The sequence below is a fragment of the Sinohyriopsis cumingii genome, chromosome 3 (genome assembly GCF_028554795.1).
Source record: "Sinohyriopsis cumingii isolate HCF-2022 chromosome 3, ASM2855479v2, whole genome shotgun sequence".
In the NCBI taxonomy this organism is placed as follows: Eukaryota; Metazoa; Mollusca; class Bivalvia; order Unionida; family Unionidae; genus Sinohyriopsis; species Sinohyriopsis cumingii.
This window is the reverse complement of record NC_142963.1, coordinates 150,795,024-150,818,249: the sequence shown is the minus strand read 5'-3', so window position 1 is coordinate 150,818,249 and position 23,226 is coordinate 150,795,024. Positions and strand designations below refer to the sequence as shown.

Sequence of the window (23,226 nt, the reverse complement as noted above, 5' to 3'; positions counted from 1 at the left end):
CTACATCTGGCAATTATATTTTCCCATTTGAACTCAATGTAGTTGTATCTTTGAATTTGAAATGGGACTCATTGTAGTTGCATCTTTGAATTTGATACTGGACTCATTTAGTCATACATATCTTTGAATTTGATGCTGGACTCATTGTAGTCATATCTCTGAATTTGACATGGGACTCATTATAGCTGTATCTTTGAATTTGACACGGGACTTATTGTAGTCATATCTTTGAATTTGACACTGGACTCATTATAGTTGTATCTTTAAATTTGACACTGGCCTCATTATAGCTGTATCTTTGAATTTGATGCTGGACTAATTGTAGTTGCATCTTTAAATTTGACACTAGACTCATGATAGTCATATTTTTTAATTTGACACTGGACCACTGGACTCATTGTAGTTGTCTCTTTGAGTTGATACAGGACTCATTATAGTCATATCTCTGAATTTGACATGGGACACATTATAGTTGTATCTTTGAATTTGACACTGGACTCATTATAGTTGCATCTTTGAATTTTACACTGCACTTATTATAGTTGTATCTTTGAATTTGACATGGGACTCATTGTAGTCATATCTTTGAATTTGACACTGCACTCATTATAGTTGTATATTTGAATTTGACACTGGACTCATTATAGTCATCTCTTTGAATTTGACACTGGACTCATTGTAGTTGTATCTTTGAATTTGACATGGGACTCATTATAATCATATCTTTGAATTTGACACTGGACTCATAGTTGTATTTTTGAATTTGACATGAGACTCTTTGTAATCATATCTTTGAATTTGACACTAGACTCATTATAGTTGTATCTTTGAATTTGACATGGACTCATTGTAGTCATATCTTTGAATTTGACACTGGACTCATTGTAATCATATCTTTGAATTTGACACTGGACTCATTGTAGCTCTTTTATAGCTCTACTGGTCATAGATCAGAGAGCTTATTGGATGGATTTTATTTGCCTATTAGCACAGGTTTGTTATTGCTATTCTTTGTAAACTACTTGGAGGATTGCCATGAAATTTGGCACACACACACATCCATCCTGTGGTCTGGTTGGTCCTGATTAAGAATGGTGCTGCTTTGACATGCAATATGGCTACCACACTGGTCATCTTGAAAATTTGCTACCTCTCCTGATTGGGTGGTCTTATTAACATTGGGGTTTCCACTAAAAGACTTCTTAAGATGTCTAGTTGGCCCCAGATAAAAAATGATGTCAAATATCACTGTTCTACCTGAATGGATGGTCACATCAACATGGGTTTTTTCATTGTAGGTCTTTTGATAATGTATAGTTGGTTCTTAATGAAAATGGTGCTGATCTGACATCCAGTATGGCTGCCAGAGTGGCAGTCTTGAAAATTTTGTTATTGTGACTCCTGAATGGATGGTCATATGAACATGGGGCTTTAACTAAAACACTTCTTATGATGTTTTCACTAAAAAAAACTTCTTACAATATCTAGTTGGTCTTAAATGAAAATGGTGCTGATCTGACATCCAATATGACAACCACAGGAGCCATCTTCAAAATTTCGAAGACTTTTTCTGATGTCTACGTAGTTGTAAATGAAAATGGTGCTGATGTGAAGTTTAATATGGCTGCCACAGTAGCCATCTTAAAAACCTTGCCACTACTCCTCCTCAATGAAAAGCCATATCGACATGGGTGTTGTTACCAGAAGACTTTTTATGATCTCCAGTTAGTCCTAAATGAAAATGGTGCCAATCTGATGTCTAATATAGCTGATTCAGTGGCCAGCTTGAATACGCTCTTATCACAACTTTTCCTGAATGAATGCTCCTATCACCATGTGGTTTTTACTAAGACTTATTTTAATGTTTTGTTAACCTTCAGTTATAAGGGAAGAAATGGCCTTATCTTTAATTCCTGGAAATTCTTTTTTTCTAGTTGAGCATAAGTCCCTTAACAGGACTCTTGTTATCAGGTTGTTATCTCTACTTTGATATAATAGAAAAGAATCTTCTATGTCTCTTATGCCTTGTTTCAGTAGGTAGATGGGTAGGTAGGTGGGTTGGTGGATAGGTAGGTTGTTTGGTTGATGGGTAGGTAGGTAAGTAGGTATTTTCAGAATATGTCTGTACATTAGTGGCTATATAGTGCCATTTAAAGTTTAAATTTTTAATTTTAAAATGAGTAAACATTCAAATATAAAGAGAACAGATTTTATACATCCTTAGTTAGAAGGGACAATGATCAATTTAGTCTAAATTTGTTTTCTTAATGTTCGTGTTTACAGTGGCTACAGGAGACTAGTGAAAGTAGAGGTTGGGTATGTCTTCATTGATTAAATTCTGGATACCTCTGTGTAAAAGACACCTGTCCATGAAAGACAGATCTTTTTGAATCTCTTTGATGTCCTTTATAAACAGGTTTCTTAGTTCTGAAAATCAGACCATTTCATTGTCTCTTCTACCTGTAGATCAAGCAAGAAGAGTCCCGTGGTACCTGGTCAGAAGAAGGTGCTGATACTGGGAGCAGGCTACGTATCACGTCCCGCCATAGAGTATCTCTGCCGAGACAAGAATGTGAAGGTTACTGTGGGTGAGTACTTCCTTTTTATTGCCTACTGCAGTTAAACCTGCTGTAACAACACTTCCATATAAAGGAGATTCTGAAATGTCACATTAATGAAGTACTGTCAGATAGTCAACTTGTAGTAAAGTATATTGTTTTATGAGGGGTTTTAATTGGTCCTGTCTTATTTCTTATCTTTTTAATGATCTGCCTCCTTGTTATGTGGACTGAGTTTGTAACGACAGATCTATCTGATGATGATGCCACCCCTTCCATAGTACAATTCTCACTAATTATACAGAACAGTTTGCAGTGTGCCATCATTGTTTTGGTGCAGTCAGTAGGGAAAATTATAAATATATTAAGGACTAAATTTATTCCAATAACAACAGCCCAGAAAAGATTTAAACTGCCTGAACCAACACAGGATCTCCTTTACAAAAACTACACTGCTGCACATTGTCAGATATGACAAGATTCTTGATGTGCAAGCTGACAACATGGAATAAGCATACATAGTAAGACATCCTCAACACTCTTGTTCCTATCCAAGATAAAATGCTTTCACCCAGTTTTCCATAGGCAGTGTGCTAGTTCCAGAAAAGCTATGTTCAGACTACTTTTATTACTCCAACATTGGATGAGAAAAATGCTGCCAAATCTCTCCTGACTTTAGAATCAGGCATTTAGGATTCTTCTCGGTTAAGGAAAGGACATTTTATAAAAGACCTAAACTTGTGTACAAGATTTCAGATCAAGAAAGTCCTCTGTATTGTACAAGATGTCAAACTGAAAAATTCCTCTTTGTCTGAACTTGTGTATAAGTTTTCAAACTGAGAATGTCATTTGTGTCTAAAATTGTATACAAGATATCATTTTGAGAAAGTCCTCTTTCTAAACTTATGTACAAGATTTCAAATCGAGGTCCTGTGTCAAAATTTGTGTACATGGTTCAAATTAAGAAAGTCATCTGTTTCTAAACTTGTGTGCAAGATTTTAAATTGTCAAAGTCCTCCGTGTCTAAACTTGTGTACAATATTTCAAATTGAGAAGGTTCTCTGTGTCTAACCATGTGTACAAGATTTCAAATCAAGAATGTCCTCTGTTTCTAAGCTTGTTTATAGGATTTCAGATCACGAAGGTCCACTGTGTCTAAATTTGTGTACAAGATTAAAATCAAGAAGTTCCTCTGTGTCTAAACTTGTGTACAAGATTTCAAATTGAGAAAGTCCTTTGTGTCTAAACTTGTGTACAAGATTTCAAATTGAGAAAGTCCTTTGTGTCTAAACTTGTGTACAAGATTTCAAATTGAGAAAGTCCTTTGTGTCTAAACTTCTGTACAAGACTTCAGATTGAGAAAGTCCTCTGTGTCTAAACTTTTGTACAGTATTTCCAAAGGAAAAGGTTATTGGTGTATAAACTTGTGTACAATATCTCAAATCAAGAAGATCATCTGTGTCTAAACTTGTTTACAATATCAAATCAAGAAGATCATCTGTGTCTAAACTTGTGTACAAGATCTCAAATCAAGATCATCTGTCTAACCTTGTGTACACTATTTCAAATCAAGATCATCTGTGTCTAACCTTGTGTACACTATTTCAAATCAAGAAGATCATCTGTCTAAACTTATGTACACTATTTCAAATCAAGAAGATCATCTGTGTCTAAACTTGTGTACACTATTTCAAATCAAGAAGATCATCTGTCTAAACTTGTACACTATTTCAAATCAAGAAGATTATCTGTGTCTAAACTTGTGTACACTACTTCAAATCAAGAAGATCATCTGTGTCTAAACTTGTGTACAAGATCTCAAATCAAGAAGGTCCATAATATCTCCAAAATATTTTCAGTTCATAGCTAGCAAATCCAAACTCAAGCTAACTATGATCAGTTTCAGTAAAAAATTTGTAAATTACCAAAATCAGTGAAAGAAGTCACATTGTTGAAAATCTTTTATCCAGAACGATATTATCTTATTCTTCTATATTTGTATTTTCCTTCCATTTTATGAAGATTGTGTATGTATATATATATATATATATATATATATATATATATATATATATATATATATATATATATATATATATATATATAGTATCATTTGTGAATACTTGTTAATGTTCTTTTCTCTTTCAAATGTATATACTTACTGTATACATAATAAAGGGGACCAAGAAAGATTAGATTGAATAAACTAACTTGCCTACATCTGAATACGCAAACTTTATTATTATTATTATTATTATTATTATTATTATTATTATTATTAATGTATTTATTTATTAGTAGTATTATTTTTTTTAATTATTATTATTATTATTATTACTTCTACCTTCCTTTGTAAGAATAGTGTTTAGTAATTTTTAATATGGTTATAAAAAAATGAATTTCACATGTGAGTTTAGCAGAAAGCAAGGCAAATCTGTTATTTTCTTGGTGGCTGGAGTAGTGTCAGCATTCAGATTTTGTGGTCAAGTTGATGTTGAAAGTTTTGGCAAATGATGTACACTTGAGTTACATCATTGTTTTTGCAAATGATGTACACTTGAGTTACATCATTGTTTTTGCAAATGATGTACACTTGAGTTACATCATTGTTTTTGCAAATGATGTACACTTGAGTTACGTCATTGCATAACATAGTTTTAGGTCAGAAACCAGGCTAATCTAATAATGTGCTATCAGATCAGGTCTATATTAATTTTATAAGGTTACATTAGCTCAGGTCTAAGCTAATCTTATGAGGTGCCACCAGATCAGGTCTAAGCTAATCTTATAAGGTGACACCTGACCAGGTCAAAGCTAATTTCATAACATGCCAGCAGGACATGATTTTGGCATTGTTACACCTTGAGTGTGGAATCATGGGCTTTCCATAAATTTGTGTCCCCTTCTCAGCATCTCCTGGACAAAAATATTTCAGGGGAAAAAACCCTGCCTTCTGTATTTCATAATTGCATATGTGTCCAATTCTGTTTGCTTTAGCAGCAACCAAAAGTTGCTTAAGATGATTAAACTTAAAATGGCAGTTGATTTCTATTTTAAACTAAGTTTGTGGTAGTCTTCTGAGTTGCAGATTAAACTGATGAATCCTAGTGTAAAATATTATCAGGGTTGAATAAATGACAAACAGGAACACAATTTTTGAATGTGGAAAACTTGCAGAAATACACATTTTGTCATTTAATCAATGAATTTTTTGTCTGGGAAGAAAAATATTTTATAAAACATGGGAGTTATTATAATACAAAATTATTTGGTATGTAGGGGGTGAACACAGAAAAAGATAAAGCAAGATCCAGAATGGAAATTTAATATTACAGCTCTTTTCAGGTGAACCAGATATTGAGACATGTTAATGTTTTTACGGGCTAACCAAGTACTTCATAAAATGTTTATAACATTAATGTAAGTGTCAAAAGATGTATGTGCAGTGGAGATGACGAAGTTATGGTGGCATAACTGTCCAAGCAAATAAGATTGATTATTTTATCTTTTTTACCCCTACTGAGAACATTATGTACTTTATACTACGTTTTTTTGTCCCCAGATTTGAAGGACAGTGTTGCCTGGCCTCAAATTTCTAGGTGCAATGTTATCTAACCTTTTAATGTTCTTACAGATCAGGGTCTTAGCTGATTGTATAATGTTCTGACAGGTCGGGGTCTTTGCTGATGTTACATTGTGCAGACAGATCAGGGTCTGGGCTGACATAAAAATGTGCTGACAGATCTGCATCTTGGCTGATCTTATCATGTTCTGACAGATCAGGGCCATGGATGATCTTACAATGTGCAGGCAGATCAGGGTCAGGTCTGATCTTTTAGTGTTCTAACAGATCAGGGTCTTGGCTGTCTTACAATGTTCTAACAGATCAGGGTTTGTGCTGTCTTACAATGTTCTAACAGATCATGGTCTTGGCTATCTTACAGTGTTCTAACAGATCATGGTCTTGGCTATCTTACAATGTTCTAATAGATCTTTGTCTTGGCTGTCTTACAGTGTTCTAACAGATCAGGGTCTGGGCTATCTTACAGTGTTCTAACAGATCATGGTCTTGGCTATCTTACAATGTTCTAATAGATCTTTGTCTTGGCTGTCTTACAGTGTTCTAACAGATCAGGGTCTGGGTTATCTTACAATGTTCTAACAGATTATGGTCTTGGCTATCTTACAATGTTCTAATAGATCAGGGTCTTGGCTATCTTACAGTGTTCTAACAGATCAGGGTCTGGGCTGATGTTACAATGTTCTAATAGATCACGGTCTTGGCTATCTTACAATGTTCTAACAGATCAGGGTCTCGGCTGATCTTATGATGTTTTAACAGATCATGGTTAGGGCTGATCGTATAATGTTCTGACAGATTAGGTCTGTGCTTGTCTGATATGCCAACAGATCATTTTATAATGTGCCAACAGATCAAGGTCAAGTCTCACATAATGTGCTGACAGACTGGGTTGAGGCTAATTTTCCTTTTTAGCAAACATTATACATGTAGACCCCGATCTGCTGGCTTATTATGCAATGACAGATCCACAGTTTGCAATGACAGTTTGCAATGACAGATCCACAGTTTGCATTGTGCAGGTGTACTAATATGTAAATAAATATGGTACTGTTGAACAAAAAAAATATTCTTAAACATATAATTTGCATTGATGCACAAATAATGATGTGTATGTCATTTATTTCAGCATCACAGTATAAGGAGGAACTTGAGAAAACAGAGGAACAATTTGCAAATGCAGAACATGTCTTACTTGACATAAATCGAAACAGAGAAGACCTTGAAAAGATACTAGCTGATTCAGACATTGTTGTCAGGTATGTTTTGACATCATCCATAACCACATTCATCCTTTATGGATCATATGTGAGCATATGCATTTTCATAATACAGACTTTTGGGGATTAGTTTATTTATATCATGCCTTCCATTATAAAGGAGATACAAATTTTCAAACAGCTGCACATAGCTCCAGTTTGTTCACTCATTCCTAAACCATACATCACCATCTCGTCTTGATATTTTAGTCTCCGGATGGACATGTGGTCTAAGGTTCTTGCCTCAACATCTATAAAAATCTTACCTGTGTAAATGTGAGTTCAAGTCTTGGCTTGACAATGTGACTCTGTGAGAAAGCTTACCAGTGGCTTATCATGGATACTGTCTGCCATGTACAGCCCATCATGTGCTGAAAAATGACATAAAATCTCACAAATACAAATTGATTTTTGACTACTCCATGTCCAAGTTAGTTTGTAGTTAGAGTTGAAATTTATATGGGCAGAAAAGTGGAGAAAAGGGCAAAGAGAGCTGAAATTGATGTGGGCAGAAAAGTGGAGAAAAGGGCAAATAGAGCTGAAATTGATGTGGGCAGAAAAGTGGAGAAAAGGGCAAATAGAGCTGAAATTAATGTGGGCAGAAAAGTGGAGAAAAGGGCAAATAGAGCTGAAATTGATGTGGGTAGAAAAGTGGAGAAAAGGGCAGATAGAGCTGAAATTGATGGGGGCAGAAAAATAGAGAAAAGGGCATATAGAACTGAAATTGATGTGGGCAGAAAAGTAGAGAAAAGGGCATATAGAGCTGAAATTGATGGGGGCAGAAAAGTGGAGAAAAGGGCAAGGAGAGCTGAAAAGGCAGGTCTTGTGTGCTGCCTTCTTCTACACACATCCTCTACAACATTATCAATTATCAGCCATTAAAAGTGGTCTTTTAACAATTGCATAAGATCAAAGTGCAGTAATTGACCATTGAGTCAATTTGAAATGAATATTTACAAGTAGAAGCTTTTAAAATCCTTATTCATGCAAAGATTAAAAATCATTGGTATGACATTTTCTACTTCAAGATTACAGCACATCATGATAAAATATTATATCAAACTCTGGTTTATTGTGGCTCTAAAACTTCTTATACTTAAGAAAATTTGTGAAATAATTATAAAAATTTTGGGAGCTGTACCATGATAGTGTTATATTGGAATTCTTGCTATAACAGTGCCTGTTGAATGTTTTTCCAAGAATATTTACTTGATCACATTACTGTGAAGCCTTCCCATGCCTCCCTGCAAAAGCTGTCATCCTCATTCGTGTTTCACTATAGATTAATAATAATAATAATAATGAGGACTTTGTATAGCGCCTAATCTTTAGAAGCTCTAAGCACTTTACAACATTAGACAACACCTATAACATAAAAAACATATGTAATGATATGATTACAAAAACAAACACAATAAAATTAGAAAACATAAAAAACATGCTGAAAATATTTAAGGTAGGAAACATTAAACCAAATAATATCCTGTTTATGAGTGACCACCTAGCAGTGGCAAGTGGGGATAATTATGATGGTATCTGCAAGAGTTTCTTCCCATAGACGCGCTTTTTGTTGTCTATATATACAGGAATGTCAATGTGATCAGGTAGGTGTTCTTCAGGATATATAATTAACTTCAAAATCTCTTTTCTTCTCTGTTTGAGCTTATGATGTCCAATGAAGACCCATCCTTTCATGCATCCATTGAGGTTGTCTGCCTGCCACTTCTCTAATTTCTGTCCTCCTGCTCCAGCATTGGTTAGCACTGTCTGGTCAAGTCATGGACATCTTGCATTGTTTCAGAAGACAACTTTCAAGATCACAGTGTCACAAAAATTTTCTTGGCTCCTGTCTAATTTAATCCAACCTTGTGTAAAACATGCATGGTTGTTTTCCATATCAAAGACCCAGTCCTCAACACAAACATTGCAGATATCTGGAAATGTTGAGGCCATCTTCTGTTCAGTTGGACTGGAAACCTTTCCAACACATGTAAAATCTGTTTCACATAATCATGGCTATTGGTTCTATGCTCATATTGGTGTCCATGGCTCTTTTTCAGCAAACTGAGCTGTCATTGATACCTCCACTGACAGACACTCATGGAAGTCACTGAGCCTCTCTTAGATATCTCAAATGCTACCTCCACTGACAGACACTCATGAAGTCACTGAGCCTCTCTTAGATATCTCAGATGCTACCTCCACTGATAGACACTCATGGAAGTCACTGAGCCTCTCTTAGATATCTCAAATGCTACCTCCACTGACAGACACTCATGAAGTCACTGAGCCTCTCTTAGATATCTCAGATGCTACCTCCACTGATAGACACTCATGGAAGTCACTGAGCCTCTCTTAGATATCTCAAATGCTACCTCCACTGACAGACACTCATGAAGTCACTGAGCCTCTCTTAGATATCTCAGATGCTACCTCCACTGATAGACACTCATGGAAGTCACTGAGCCTCTCTTAGATATCTCAAATGCTACCTCCACTGATAGACACTCATGAAGTCACTGAGCCTCTCTTAGATATCTCAAATGCTACCTCCACTGACAGACACTCATGAAGTCACTGAGCCTCTCTTAGATATCTCAAATGCTACCTCCACTGATAGACACTCATGGAAGTCACTGAGCCTCTCTTAGATATCTCAAATGCTACCTCCACTGACAGACACTCATGAAGTCACTGAGCCTCTCTTAGATATCTCAAATGCTACCTCCACTGATAGACACTCATGGAAGTCACAGAGCCTCTCTTAGATATCTCAAATGCTACCTCCACTGACAGACACTCATGGAAGTCACTGAGCCTCTCTTAGATATCTCAAATGCTACCTCCACTGACAGACACTCATGAAGTCACTGAGCCTCTCTAAGATATCTCAGATGCTACCTCCACTGATAGACACTCATGGAAGTCACTGAGCCTCTCTTAGATATCTCAAATGCTACCTCCACTGACAGACACTCATAAAGTCACTGAGCCTCTCTTAGATATCTCAGATGCTACCTCCACTGATAGACACTCATGGAAGTCACTGAGCCTCTCTTAGATATCTCAAATGCTACCTCCACTGACAGACACTCATGAAGTCACTGAGCCTCTCTTAGATATCTCAAATGCTACCTCCACTGATAGACACTCATGGAAGTCACTGAGCCTCTCTTAGATATCTCAGATGCTACCTCCACTGACAGACACTCATGAAGTCACTGAGCCTCTCTTAGATATCTCAGATGCTACCTCCACTGATAGACACTCATGGAAGTCACAGAGCCTCTCTTAGATATCACAAATGCTACCTCCCCTGATAGACACTCATGGAAGTCACTGAGCCTCTCTTAGATATCTCAAATGTTACCTCCACTGATAGACACTCATGGAAGTCACAGAGCCTCTCTTAGATATCTCAAATGCTACCTCCCCTGATAGACACTCATGGAAGTCACTGAGCCTCTCTTAGATATCTCAAATGCTACCTCCACTGACAGACACTCATGAAGTCACTGAGCCTCTCTTAGATATCTCAAATGCTACCTCCACTGATAGACACTCATGGAAGTCACAGAGCCTCTCTTAGATATCTCAAATGCTACCTCCACTGACAGACACTCATGGAAGTCACTGAGCCTCTCTTAGATATCTCAAATGCTACCTCCACTGACAGACACTCATGAAGTCACTGAGCCTCTCTAAGATATCTCAGATGCTACCTCCACTGACAGACACTCATGGAAGTCACTGAGCCTCTCTTAGATATCTCAAATGCTACCTCCACTGACAGACACTCATGGAAGTCACTGAGCCTCTCTTAGATATCTCAGATGCTACCTCCACTGATAGACACTCATGGAAGTCACTGAGCCTCTCTTAGATATCTCAAATGCTACCTCCACTGATAGACACTCATGGAAGTCACTGAGCCTCTCTAAGATATCTCAAATGCTACCTCCACTGACAGACACTCATGGAAGTCACTGAGCCTCTCTTAGATATCTCAAATGCTACCTCCACTGACAGACACTCATGAAGTCACTGAGCCTCTCTTAGATATCTCAAATGCTACCTCCACTGACAGACACTCATGGAAGTCACTGAGCCTCTCTTAGATATCTCAAATGCTACCTCCACTGACAGACACTCATGGAAGTCACTGAGCCTCTCTTAGATATCTCAAATGCTACCTCCACTGACAGACACTCATGGAAGTCACTGAGCCTCTCTTAGATATCTCAAATGCTACCTCCACTGATAGACACTCATGAAGTCACTGAGCCTCTCTAAGATATCTCAAATGCTACATCCCCTGATAGACACTCATGGAAGTCACTGAGCCTCTCTTAGATATCTCAGATACTACCTCCACTGATAGACACTCATGGAAGTCTGTCTAGAGAATAACTTGTATTGTACAGGCAGCTCAGCATTGTTGCTTCTGTTAACTTCCAGCTTGTATACAGAATCCCACTTATATCCACATTTGCATTGCTCATAAATCACCATAAGGCAACCCTCAGAGCTCAAATGAAGCCAACATCCAGCTAAATGGATGCAATTCCTTTCACTTCTTACCCACTCACCCTATGTATTAAAATTGGATAATGCATTATTAAAGAAGAAACCAATTATTTGAAGTGAAATCTATTTCTTAAATAATACTTTCCTGATCATAATATAGGCATACCCAACCAAGCCCCTGATCAGTTACATCCCAGATAAAATGTGTACTTCTGCTTCAGTTGTAACTGCCAGATGATGGGATTGGTGTGAATACCTTTTCTAGGTGAAAACACACTCATTTGACATCTCAGCAAGCGTATGACATGAATAACTTTGTTAGAGCTTGGAAGGACTGAGACCTGAGTAATTTTATGGCTTGGGTGGACTGAGACATGGGTAACTTTTGTGGCTTGGGTGGACTGAGACATGGGTAGCTTTGTTAGGGCTTGGGTGGACTGAGACATGGGTAACTTTTTGGGGCTTGGGTGGACTGAGATCTGAGTAATTTTATGGCTTGGGTGGACTGAGACATGGGTAACTTTTGGGGCATGGGTGGACTGAGACATGGGTAGCTTTGTTAGGGCTTGGGTGGACTGAGACATGGGTAACTTTGTTAGGGCTTGGCTGGACTGAGACATGGGTAACTTTGTTAGGGCTTGAGTGGACTGAGACATAGGTAACTTTGTTGGGTCTTGGAAGCACTAGATTTATAAGGTATTAGAAGGACTCCTAACATACTACAATCGGTTTCACATATATTCTTAGTTCATGTGTGGATAAATCAGTCAAAATGTTTTGTGCAAAGCAAAATAGGAAAATCTGTAAACAGCAAAGTATTATTGAAATACCCATTTAGTTCATAATATCTTAGGTTGACTGCAAATCACATTTGGTTGGTATTGACTGTTGTCTGTATTCATATATTTACTTCATAAGGTAATATAAACATCTGCATGTATTTTACAGTCTGTTGCCATACACCCTTCATCCAGATGTGGCCAAGCTGTGCATCAAACACAAAAGAAACATGGTGACTGCAAGCTATGTTAGTCCAGCCATGCAAGCTCTTGATCAGGCGTAAGTGAACCACACATGTCAATGGATTTGCTGTATTACTGCTTTCTTTCTTATAACAAAACCCTTTAAGAGTGTTGAACCCAACACACCCCAAGTGACTTAATATTTTTTTTTGATTTACCATAGCTGCAATGTATACATATTCATCTACTTATATTCCAGAAATAAAATAACTCATTCTTTGCATCAAGCCATAAACTATCGGTACAAAATTTTTGTTTTGAAAGCATGAATATGAGTATATTTGTTTCTGCATGCATACATTAAATGTGTTTATTATGTGTTTTGTACATGTCACTTTTAAATTGGCTTCTGGGGCCCCGAGTGGCCACGTGTTCTAAAGCGCTTACTGTTAATGAATTATTGCCATCTCGCCTCTGTCTGCATGGATTCGAGTCTTAGGTTCAGCCAGTGTGAGTATGTGAGAAAGCTTGTCAGTTCCTTCTTGTAGGTCAGTGTTTCTTTCCAGGGTTTTCCCGTGCTCTTCCTCGTCCATTTATACTGACCGCCATATATAGCCTATCTTGTGCTGAGGGATGGCGTTAAACCCTACAACAACAACAATTGATATCACTCATACTGTTGGGGCTCATACTCAAGCAATTTACTGAGACAATGAAACTGACTAAAACAAAAAAAAAAGACCTCCCACAAGCCTAGTATCTACCAGAAGCCTATTTTGTCCCGTAAGACTATTGTGTCCTACAAGCCTAGTGTGATCTATTCAGCCTTTACAGGTCTTGGTCTGTCCTTTCTGGTATCATTCATAACAGAGTCAAAAAACATGAAAAGGAACATTTATAAAATTAAACTCTTTTCAAAACTTTATTTAAACATCTTGTATAATTAGCCTGTAATGTTTCAGTGCCAAGGATGCTGGCATCACAGTGATGAATGAAGTGGGAGTTGACCCCGGTATTGATCACATGTTGGCAATGGCTTGCTTTGATGAGGTCAAGCATGCAGGAGGAAGGGTATGTAATATTTCATGCATACACTTTTTGCAGAATCATTTTTCATTAGCCATATCTATCCATCTTTGTGTTCATGGGTGTGGCCATACATCCATTGTTTTTTTTTATTATAGCCTTAATTCCATCTTTGTGTTAATGTGTGCACCCATATGTCATTTGTTTTGTTCTCCTTATAGCCTGAATTTCCATCTTTGTGTTTATGAGTGTTGCCATTCATCCTTCAGTCAATCAGCTTAAAGCCGTAACTCCACCTCAATAAATTGAGTGACAGTGGTCATATTTTTTTTTGAGTAGCACATTCCACAAAGATGAATAGATGTCATTAAAAAATGTTATTCCAGGATACAGCCTTAACCCAACCTCCTGCCACCAAGAGGAGGGGTGAGAGGTAGGGATGAGTGAAGTAATTTGTACTCTTCCTTGTAACCTGAACTCCATCTACTTTGACTAAAGGAGGGTAGTCATATTTCGTATGATGTTTCATGAGGACAAGTATTTGATAATGAAAGTTTCAGAACCTATATACAGCCCTTGGGGGTGATAAATGGGGGTCAAATTTAAAAACAGATAAATGTGGTGGTTTCCATCCATTTCTAGTTGTACAGTATTCATATTATAACCATAATTTCATGGCTTATGAATTGTAAGTCTTATAGTGACATAACATCTGGTAATAATACCACATAGATATCTAGTAAAGCAGTATGATTGTCACATTGTCACATAGCACCTAGAATATTACTGTCACATAGCAATACAATTGTCACATAGCAACTAGTAATATTACTGTCACATAGCAATATGATTGTCACACTGTGACATAGCACTTTGTAATATTACTGTCACATAATTACATATGATTGCTTACTTGCACTATCTTGGCACTTATGTGATGAATTCAATTTCATTATATATACTCACTGAAAACATCCTGTAGCATATAAAAAAGTATTTATTGACATGAAACCACATTTTAATTGTGGATCGCTAAGTTGCCCATTGCTCCATATGTATCATAAGGTGTATGGTGGTATACTGAGACTGAATACTGAGGACCTCTGTACATTATAAGATGGATAGTGGTATTCTGAGACACTGGTTACTGAGGACCTCTGTACATTATAAGATGGATAGTGGTATTCTGAGACACTGGTTACTGAGGGATCTCTGTACATTATAAGATGGGTAGTGGTATGCTGAGACACTGGATACTGAGGGGTCTCTGTACATTATAAGCTGGGTAGTTGTATTCTGAGACACTGGATCCTAAGGGGTCTCTGTACATTAAAAAATGTGTAGTGGTATACTGAGACACTGGATACTGAGGGATCTCTGTACATTATATGATGGGTAGTGGTATGTGCTGAGACACTGAATACTGAGAGATCTTTGTACATTATAAGATGGGTAGGGGTATAATCAGACACTGGATACTGAGAGGTCTCTGTACATTACAAGATGGGCAGTGGTATGCTGAGACAATGGATACTGAGGGATCTCTGTACATTATAAGATAGGTAGTGGTATGCTGGGACACTGGATACTAAGGGATCTCTGTACATTATAAGATGGGGTAGTGGTATACAGAGACACTGGATCCTAAAGGATCTCTATACATTATAAGATATGTAGTGGTTTACTGAGACACTGGATACTGAGGGATCTCTGTACATTATAGGATGAGTAGTGTTATGCACTGAGCCACTGGATACTGAGAGACCTTTGTACATTATGAGATGGGTAGTTATATAGAGACACAGGATACTGAGGGATCTCTGTACATTGTAAGATTGGTAGTGATATACAGAGACAGGATACTGTGGGATCTCTGTACATTATATGATGTGAAGTGGTATACAGAGACACTGGTTACTAAGAGATCTCTGTACATTATAGGATGTGAAGTGGTATACTGAGACACTGGATACTGAGGGATCTCTGTACATTATAAAATAGGTAGTTATATACATAGACTGAGGATACTGAGGGATCTCTGTACATTATAAGATGGAGAAGGTTTATTTTTAATACCAACCTTTCTTTTCATAGATAATTTCATATGAGTCATACTGTGGTGGATTGCCAGCACCAGAAGATTCTAACTCCCCATTGCGTTACAAGTTCAGGTAAGTTACTGAAAAGCATGTATCAAACCCCATTTCCTCATTAATAGCATGCACAACATTAGGAACAGCAGAGACACTTAGCTGCTGTTGTAAAATGTGATTTTAGTTCAGACTGATGGTTCTATGAATGAGTACTCAGTCTAAATACTGAGTTGCCAGTGCATTAAGCATTGGTGAATCAGTCTATGTTATTCAAAATTGGATGGTTGGTATAATTAGGAATATATGGTATCAGTCTGAAAACACAGCATATTTATTTTTGCCATCCTTTTTAAATATTTATGACCCCCCCCAAAAAGAAATAATGGAGTCTTATTTTATTGGACATATAATATGTAACTATGTAAATATGATTTTTTATGACCCCATTATTCATTGGAATGGACATATACTGTTACACAGGTTCTTTAATGCATATATCATGTTCATATCCAGGCATCATGTGTTTTTGCCATTGTTAGCATATAGTTATAATTTACTAACTGAACAACATCCGAGATTTAGATTTCATTATTGCTATAGAGCAGTTCCAGTCAAATATTCTTGGGACCAATGGGATGTCACGGTTAATTCAGAGTAGTCACCCATAGATGCATTTAGAACTTTGCATAATTTTCATATATACTCTTAGGGTAAACAGAGTACCTGGCATATATTTTTTAAACACTGCCTTTCCTCTGTATTGTAGATGTTTAAATCGAAAAGCTCTTAAAGATCAAATGGGGGAAAAATTTTCAGAATGTACCTACTTTTTGTAGAACATTATGTACAGACAAAAATTAAATTTTTCTGGTAAAATTTACTCCAAGCAGTTTCCTGCCATGCACCATTAAAAGTCAGTGGTAATTAATAGATATTTTGTAAGCAGTGCTTTATGGGTTTTGTGGTATGGAAGATTGAAAGATGGGTTTAAACAGAAACCTCCACATTTGACATTTAATCTATATACAATGATCATAAACATGTAACAGAAAAACTCTTTTCCTGTGCATTACATTTATCACTTTTCACAAGTCATGTTATACTGTATATTAAAACATCTGCCAATAAGTTCTTGAAAAACAGATGCAGACAGCGAAAAGATGTGTCATGTATTTTCACACAGTTTTAAACGCACACAGAAAACATTTTTGTTCACTGTTGACAGTCTTTATTATTTTAGATTTTACACAGGTCAGCTGAGGGATGTATGGAAACTTTTGCATGTACTTATCTTTCTGAGTTCCATTCTTTGCTGCACTGTTGGTAGATGAGGGGGCAGCACACTGATGTTTTATATTTGCTGCTAGGTAATATAAAATATGCGAGTCCTCAGAAATACATTAAAAATTATGACAGACAAAAACACATGAATATTCTTCCAGCTCAGCTTTTGAAAGACTTGGAACTGATTTAGATATGAGGCTTAATATCCTAAAAACCTAATGAAGTTTTGTTTTAACTGTTTTACTGACAAAATGAGACTGAGTTTTGGTCCCTACTTGATTGAAACCTTGTCCTTGCATTATAAATTTAGTCTAGAGCAAAATCTTAAGCAAACTTGGTAAAGTTTTTTTTTCATGTTTTTATGGCCCCATTATGAATATTAACATGACAGGTAGCAATCATTAGGTTTCTGTGTCCATCCAGTGAGTATGTAAGTACAACAGTTCTTGAGTGTGCCACCATACCTGAATCATCAGTGGACTGATGAAACTTAGTGGAGATATTTTTGACATCAGGTGTACATGTGCATGAGGTTTTGTTTTTTTACTCTGATGCATTTTAGCAGTTATATACCTTTTTTGGTATTCAGTGTATGTACTATACTTGATAGTTCTTTTGTGAGCAAGTTGTCCCACACCTTTTGAGGCATTTCCCTGAAACTTTGAATATATTATCAATATGAGGTGATGTTGTTCATGTGGTTTTGTTGTCATGCTCCATTGCACTTTGTTTTACAGTTATGTCCCTTTTTCATGTTAGCTATATGTGCAGTTTAAGTTGATTCTTATGTGTGCAACTTGTTCTAAACTTTCAAAGAATTAACCTGAACCTTGGCAACATTAATGACTTACGGTGACTATGTGAATACGCTTTTTATTATAATGCATTTTGTCACAGTTGTGTCCCTTTTTTGGCTTTATTTGTATACTAAAGATGCTAAATCTTGTTTACAGTAATCCCACATCTTTTGATGAATTACCCAGAAACTTGGCATACATTACTGATGTAAACTTGTGCTTATAGTTTGTCAATCACACTTGGATGCATTTTCCTGAGTAATGCTTCTTTTCTGCTGTTCAAAGAAAATCCTGTATATGGTAATTATTATGTGTGGAACTTCCTTTTATAGATTGTCGAGACACTTGGTAGATATTATTGACATGGGGTGAACCTGTACATGTGGTTTTGCTTTTAAGTTCAGATGCAGAGTGATACCTGTTTTGATGTCAAATTTGTGTACAATATTTGATGATTTTTGTGTGCGCATAGTTCCACAGCTTTTGATCAATTGCCCTAAAACTTGCCTGACATTTTGACATAAGTTCAGAAAGAGCATATCATTCTATTGTTATGATTCAATGCTTTTGTTACAGCAGTTATACCCCTTTCTTTTTTATGTCCATTATTATTGTTCTTTTGCTTGTTACTAGCGATATGGCTCTTTCCTACTTCCACTACTCATTCACACAGTGAGGTGGTGAAACATTCTTAATTCCCTCAAAATTTGACTGAGTTAAGGCTCTTGTTTGACTTGGAAAATTGCTGTTGCATGTTGAACTGAGGTTTGTTCGATTGCATAATATTGTTGGGGGTACATTTCTATTACTAATGAATATCATAAATAGTTGTTGTTGTTGTTGTTGTTGTGGGGTTTAACACCATTTTTCAGCACAAGATAGGCTATACATGGCGGCCAGTATAACTGGTGGAGGAAGAACCCTGGAAAACCCAGGGAAGAACCACCAACCCACGAGAAGCTGCTGGCAGGCTTTCCCACATAACCGTGCTAGCCAAGCCTTGTACTCGAACCCATGCAGACAGAGTTCAGATGGCAGTGATCCAGAACCATGAGCGCTTAAGACCACTCAGCCAATCAGGGCCCTCATAAATAGTATTCATCAATGTAAGGCCCTTTTATGCAGAATGTTTGATTACACATACATTTTGGCCAGGATTCACAGTTGTCATGCTTTTCAAATCACTAAGATGCACTTATATATCTATATTTTATTCAAGCTTCTGACTGCAAACAGTGCAGAAGTAGATGAGTCATTATATAATTGTGTGGGTAGATCAAGGTCTACACTGTCATACAATATGCTGGCAGAGAAGAGTTGACATTGTTGCACAGAGTGCTGGTAAATCAGTGTTTACACTGGTACACAGTGTTCTAGCCAGTTGGGTCTACATTGTTAGACAATATTTTTGCATATCATGTTACACACTGCTACACACACACACACTGTACTATCAAATCAGTGTCTACTTTGTTACACATTGTGCTGTAAGATCAGAGTCTACATTATATGTTCCACTTATGTGCTCAATCAGTGTTGACTCTTATCTCCTGGCACATTATGGGATGACAGTTCTAAGTCTACATTGCTAATAATTTGTGTTTATGTTATTGCATCTGTAATTTATGCAACTTTTGTACATGAGTGTCTTATCATCTTTTTTAGCTGGTTCCCTAAAGGAGTCCTTTTGAACTGCTTGAGTGGGGCCAAGTATTTGAAGAATGGAGAGGTAAGGTAGACATGAGTACTCGTGTACAAAATTGATACTATGTGCAAAATTATTACAGATGTACAGAATTGATACTGATGTTGTACAGACTTAATATTGACGTACACAGTTTGATGCTGATATACAAAATTGATCTTGATGTTATATAACATTGGCAACTTAACTTTTAAAGTAGGATTATAATATATGTGAAGGATGAACTCTTATCAATTTCAGTTTCAAATGCTCACATATTAAGGTAACTGACATAAGAAAAATGACTTCCACACAGTCATGTTAACTCACATCATAGACCTTGACCTAAATTTGTGGATTGCTTGCACTTAAAGTATTATAGAATCCTTTTGATTTTGGAATGAATGGTCAAAGGTAAAGGTTACTGGCTGAAAAATAAATAATGGTTTCTATACCACAATTTTAGTTCTTGACCATCTGCCTTCTCCAAAGTGTGGGATGGCTTCCACTTTTGGAAAGAAAGTAGCCTTTTGATTTTGGATCAAATGGTCTAAGGTCAAGGTTACTGATTGAAAGAACAGAAATGGTCTTTTCACAGTAACTTTAGTTCTAGACTATGTACCATGAATAAAATTTATGGAGGGCTTGCACTTAATATATTGTGGTTTGCACAGGTCATGAAAAAGCCTTAAATTTGATGAGTTGAAAAATTCTTGTAAATTAGAAAACAGTGATAAAGCATTTTGAAAGATCTTTAAGTTTGCATTGATAGTCACTTAAAAACGATTGAGTTTCACTCATATTTGGAGTTACTATTGTTAAGTGTTTCATATTTATCTTTTTTATTATTTTAAAGGAAAACAGCATTAATGGGTGTTGTAATCTTTCATTTTACCACACATTATCTGTAATCAGAAACATTTGACATTTTCACTTTTTTTACATCTCTTTTCAAGTTTTGTTCTCTGGTATATATCATAATATCAGTATTTTTCTTTTTTGTTTGCAAGCTTTATTTCTTGTTACATGCAAATTTCTGTGCAATTTAATTTTGCTTTATTTAATGATGTTTTATACCATTACTAAATAGATCCATATAAAAATATTTCAGTTTTTAATAATTCATTGCTTTAAAATATACTACATTTTATTTTTATTTTGATGTATTTATATTTCAGTAAAACAAAGTCCAACATGGATTAAGTGAATTTGTGGTTAGTACAAAGAGAATTTGCATACCCAATAACAACATGATAGATATCAAATAAATTATTGGCACAAAAAGTTGGGAGTTTCAAAAGTAAAAAACAAACAACATATTTATATCTCCTTGCATTTTATTCAAACTAAATTATAGCTTTTATACAACAGTATGATGCCAACTATTTGTAGGTCATTGATATTCCTACGGGTGGCAAGTTACTGGATGCAGTAACAGACCTCAACTTTATGCCAGGATTCAACCTTGAGGGTTTTCCCAACCGAGACTCCATAGCCTATCTAAAGCACTATAACATTGAGACGGCCATGACTTGTCTCAGGGGCACCATCAGATACAAGGTATGGTGCTAATGAGATAAAATTTCAAAGATCTTTGATCCTTAATTTGCTTGCCTAAGTGTTAATTATCCCCATGTGTTAGCATCAAGATTATGGTATCATTTATTACACTTAAGGTATAACCATCTGTTAAATTTTAATTATTATAATTTTTAAATTATACTTTTTTGCCTTCCATCTGATGTTTTTGATAGAGGTTCATGGGTCAAATGTACAAAAACCACAATAGCAGTGACGATTTATTTGCCTAACTATGACATGTCATATAGTGTGAACCTTTACTCTCCGTTTGTTCATCCATCTTCCATGAATACCTTTAATGTTAAATGCTATTTTGTCAGAATTTAACATGTGCAATCAGAGTAGTATCATCCATTATACATGGAATGAATTTTGAGTAAAGACCCTTTTGGGCTCACCCTCTGCTGCGTGAGATTAGCTTGCAATGACAGCATCATATAGCCACAGGTGTGTTCAGTTATAGTAATCAGGAGTGTTCTCACTAGCTAAAGCTTTTAACTGTAATTCTGATAACTAGAATTTACTGTTGAGTCTGATCTGTGAAATACTGAGTGTACAATAAACCATGTAACTTTAAATAAAAATACAATAAACCATGTAGCTTGAAATAAAAATACTGAGTGTACAATAAACTGTGTAACTTTAAAAAAAAATAGAGTGTACAATAAACCATGTAACTTGATTTTTTTAAACAATAAACCATGTAACTTGAAATAAAAATACAGAGTGTACAATAAATGGTGTAACTTTAAATAAAAATACAGGGTGCATAATAAATCAAGTAACTTGAAATAAAAATAGAGTGTACAATAAACTGTGTAACTTAAATAAAAAATACATGTAACATGAAATAAAAATACAGGATGTACAATAAATACTGTAACTTGAAATAAAAATACAGGGTGTACAATAAGCCATGTAACTTGAAATAAAATTACAGGGTGTACAGTAAACTGTAACTTGAAATAAAAATGTAGGGTGGACAATAAACCATGTAATTTGAAATAAAAATACATAGTGTACAATAAAACCTGTAACTTGAAATAAAAAGACAGGCTGTACAGTAAACCATGTAACTTGAGATAAGAATACTGTGTACAATAAATCATGTATGTGAAAATAAAAATACAGGGTGTACAATAAACTGTGTAACTTGAAATAAGAATACTGAGTGTACAATAAACCATGTATCTGAAAATAAAAATACAGGGTGTACAATAAACCATGTAACTTGAAATAAAAGTACAGGGCGTACAATAAACAATGTAACTTTAAATAAAAATACAGGGTGTACAGTAAACCATGTAACTTGAAATAAGAATACTGAGTGTACAATAAACCATGTATCTGAAAATAAAGATACATGGTGTACAATTAACTGTGTAACTTGAAATAAAAATGCAGTATGCACAGTAAACCATGTAACTTGAAATAAAAATACTGAGTGTACAATAAACCATGTATTTGAAAATAAAAATACAGGGTGTACAAAAAACAATGTAACTTTAAATAAAAGTACAGGGTGTACAGTAAACAATGTAACTTGAAATAAAAGTACAGGGTGCACAGTAAACCATGTAGCTTGAAATAATATTGAGTGTACAATAAACCATGTATCTGAAAATATACAGGGTGTACAATTAACTGTGTAACTTGAAATAAAAATACAGGGTGTACAATAAATCATGTAACTTGAAATTTAAATGCAGAATGTACGATAAACCATGTAATTATAATAATACCAAGTGTACAGTAAACCATGTGACTGAAAATAAGATTTGGTCTTTTTTTGGTGACATCTAGAAATTGAGGGAATTATATTTTTTAATAACAGTTTTTAGTTTTTTCTCGGTACAGTACATATATTTCAGAAAT

The 23,226-nt window shown here is 35.7% G+C and overlaps 1 protein-coding gene across 1 annotated transcript in view; it reads left to right on the top strand.

Moving 5' to 3' along the window:
* The window catches only part of LOC149804149 (alpha-aminoadipic semialdehyde synthase, mitochondrial-like), an 80,764-nt gene that overhangs the window by 40,528 nt on the left and 17,010 nt on the right, over positions 1-23,226 (top strand). Inside the window, exons 12-18 of the mRNA XM_089954115.1 lie at positions 2,467-2,588; positions 7,268-7,397; positions 12,873-12,983; positions 13,849-13,957; positions 16,007-16,083; positions 19,752-19,815; positions 21,163-21,330. Coding sequence (XP_089810241.1) covers positions 2,467-2,588; positions 7,268-7,397; positions 12,873-12,983; positions 13,849-13,957; positions 16,007-16,083; positions 19,752-19,815; positions 21,163-21,330 — 781 coding nt within the window. The remainder of the gene's footprint in view (positions 1-2,466; positions 2,589-7,267; positions 7,398-12,872; positions 12,984-13,848; positions 13,958-16,006; positions 16,084-19,751; positions 19,816-21,162; positions 21,331-23,226) is intronic.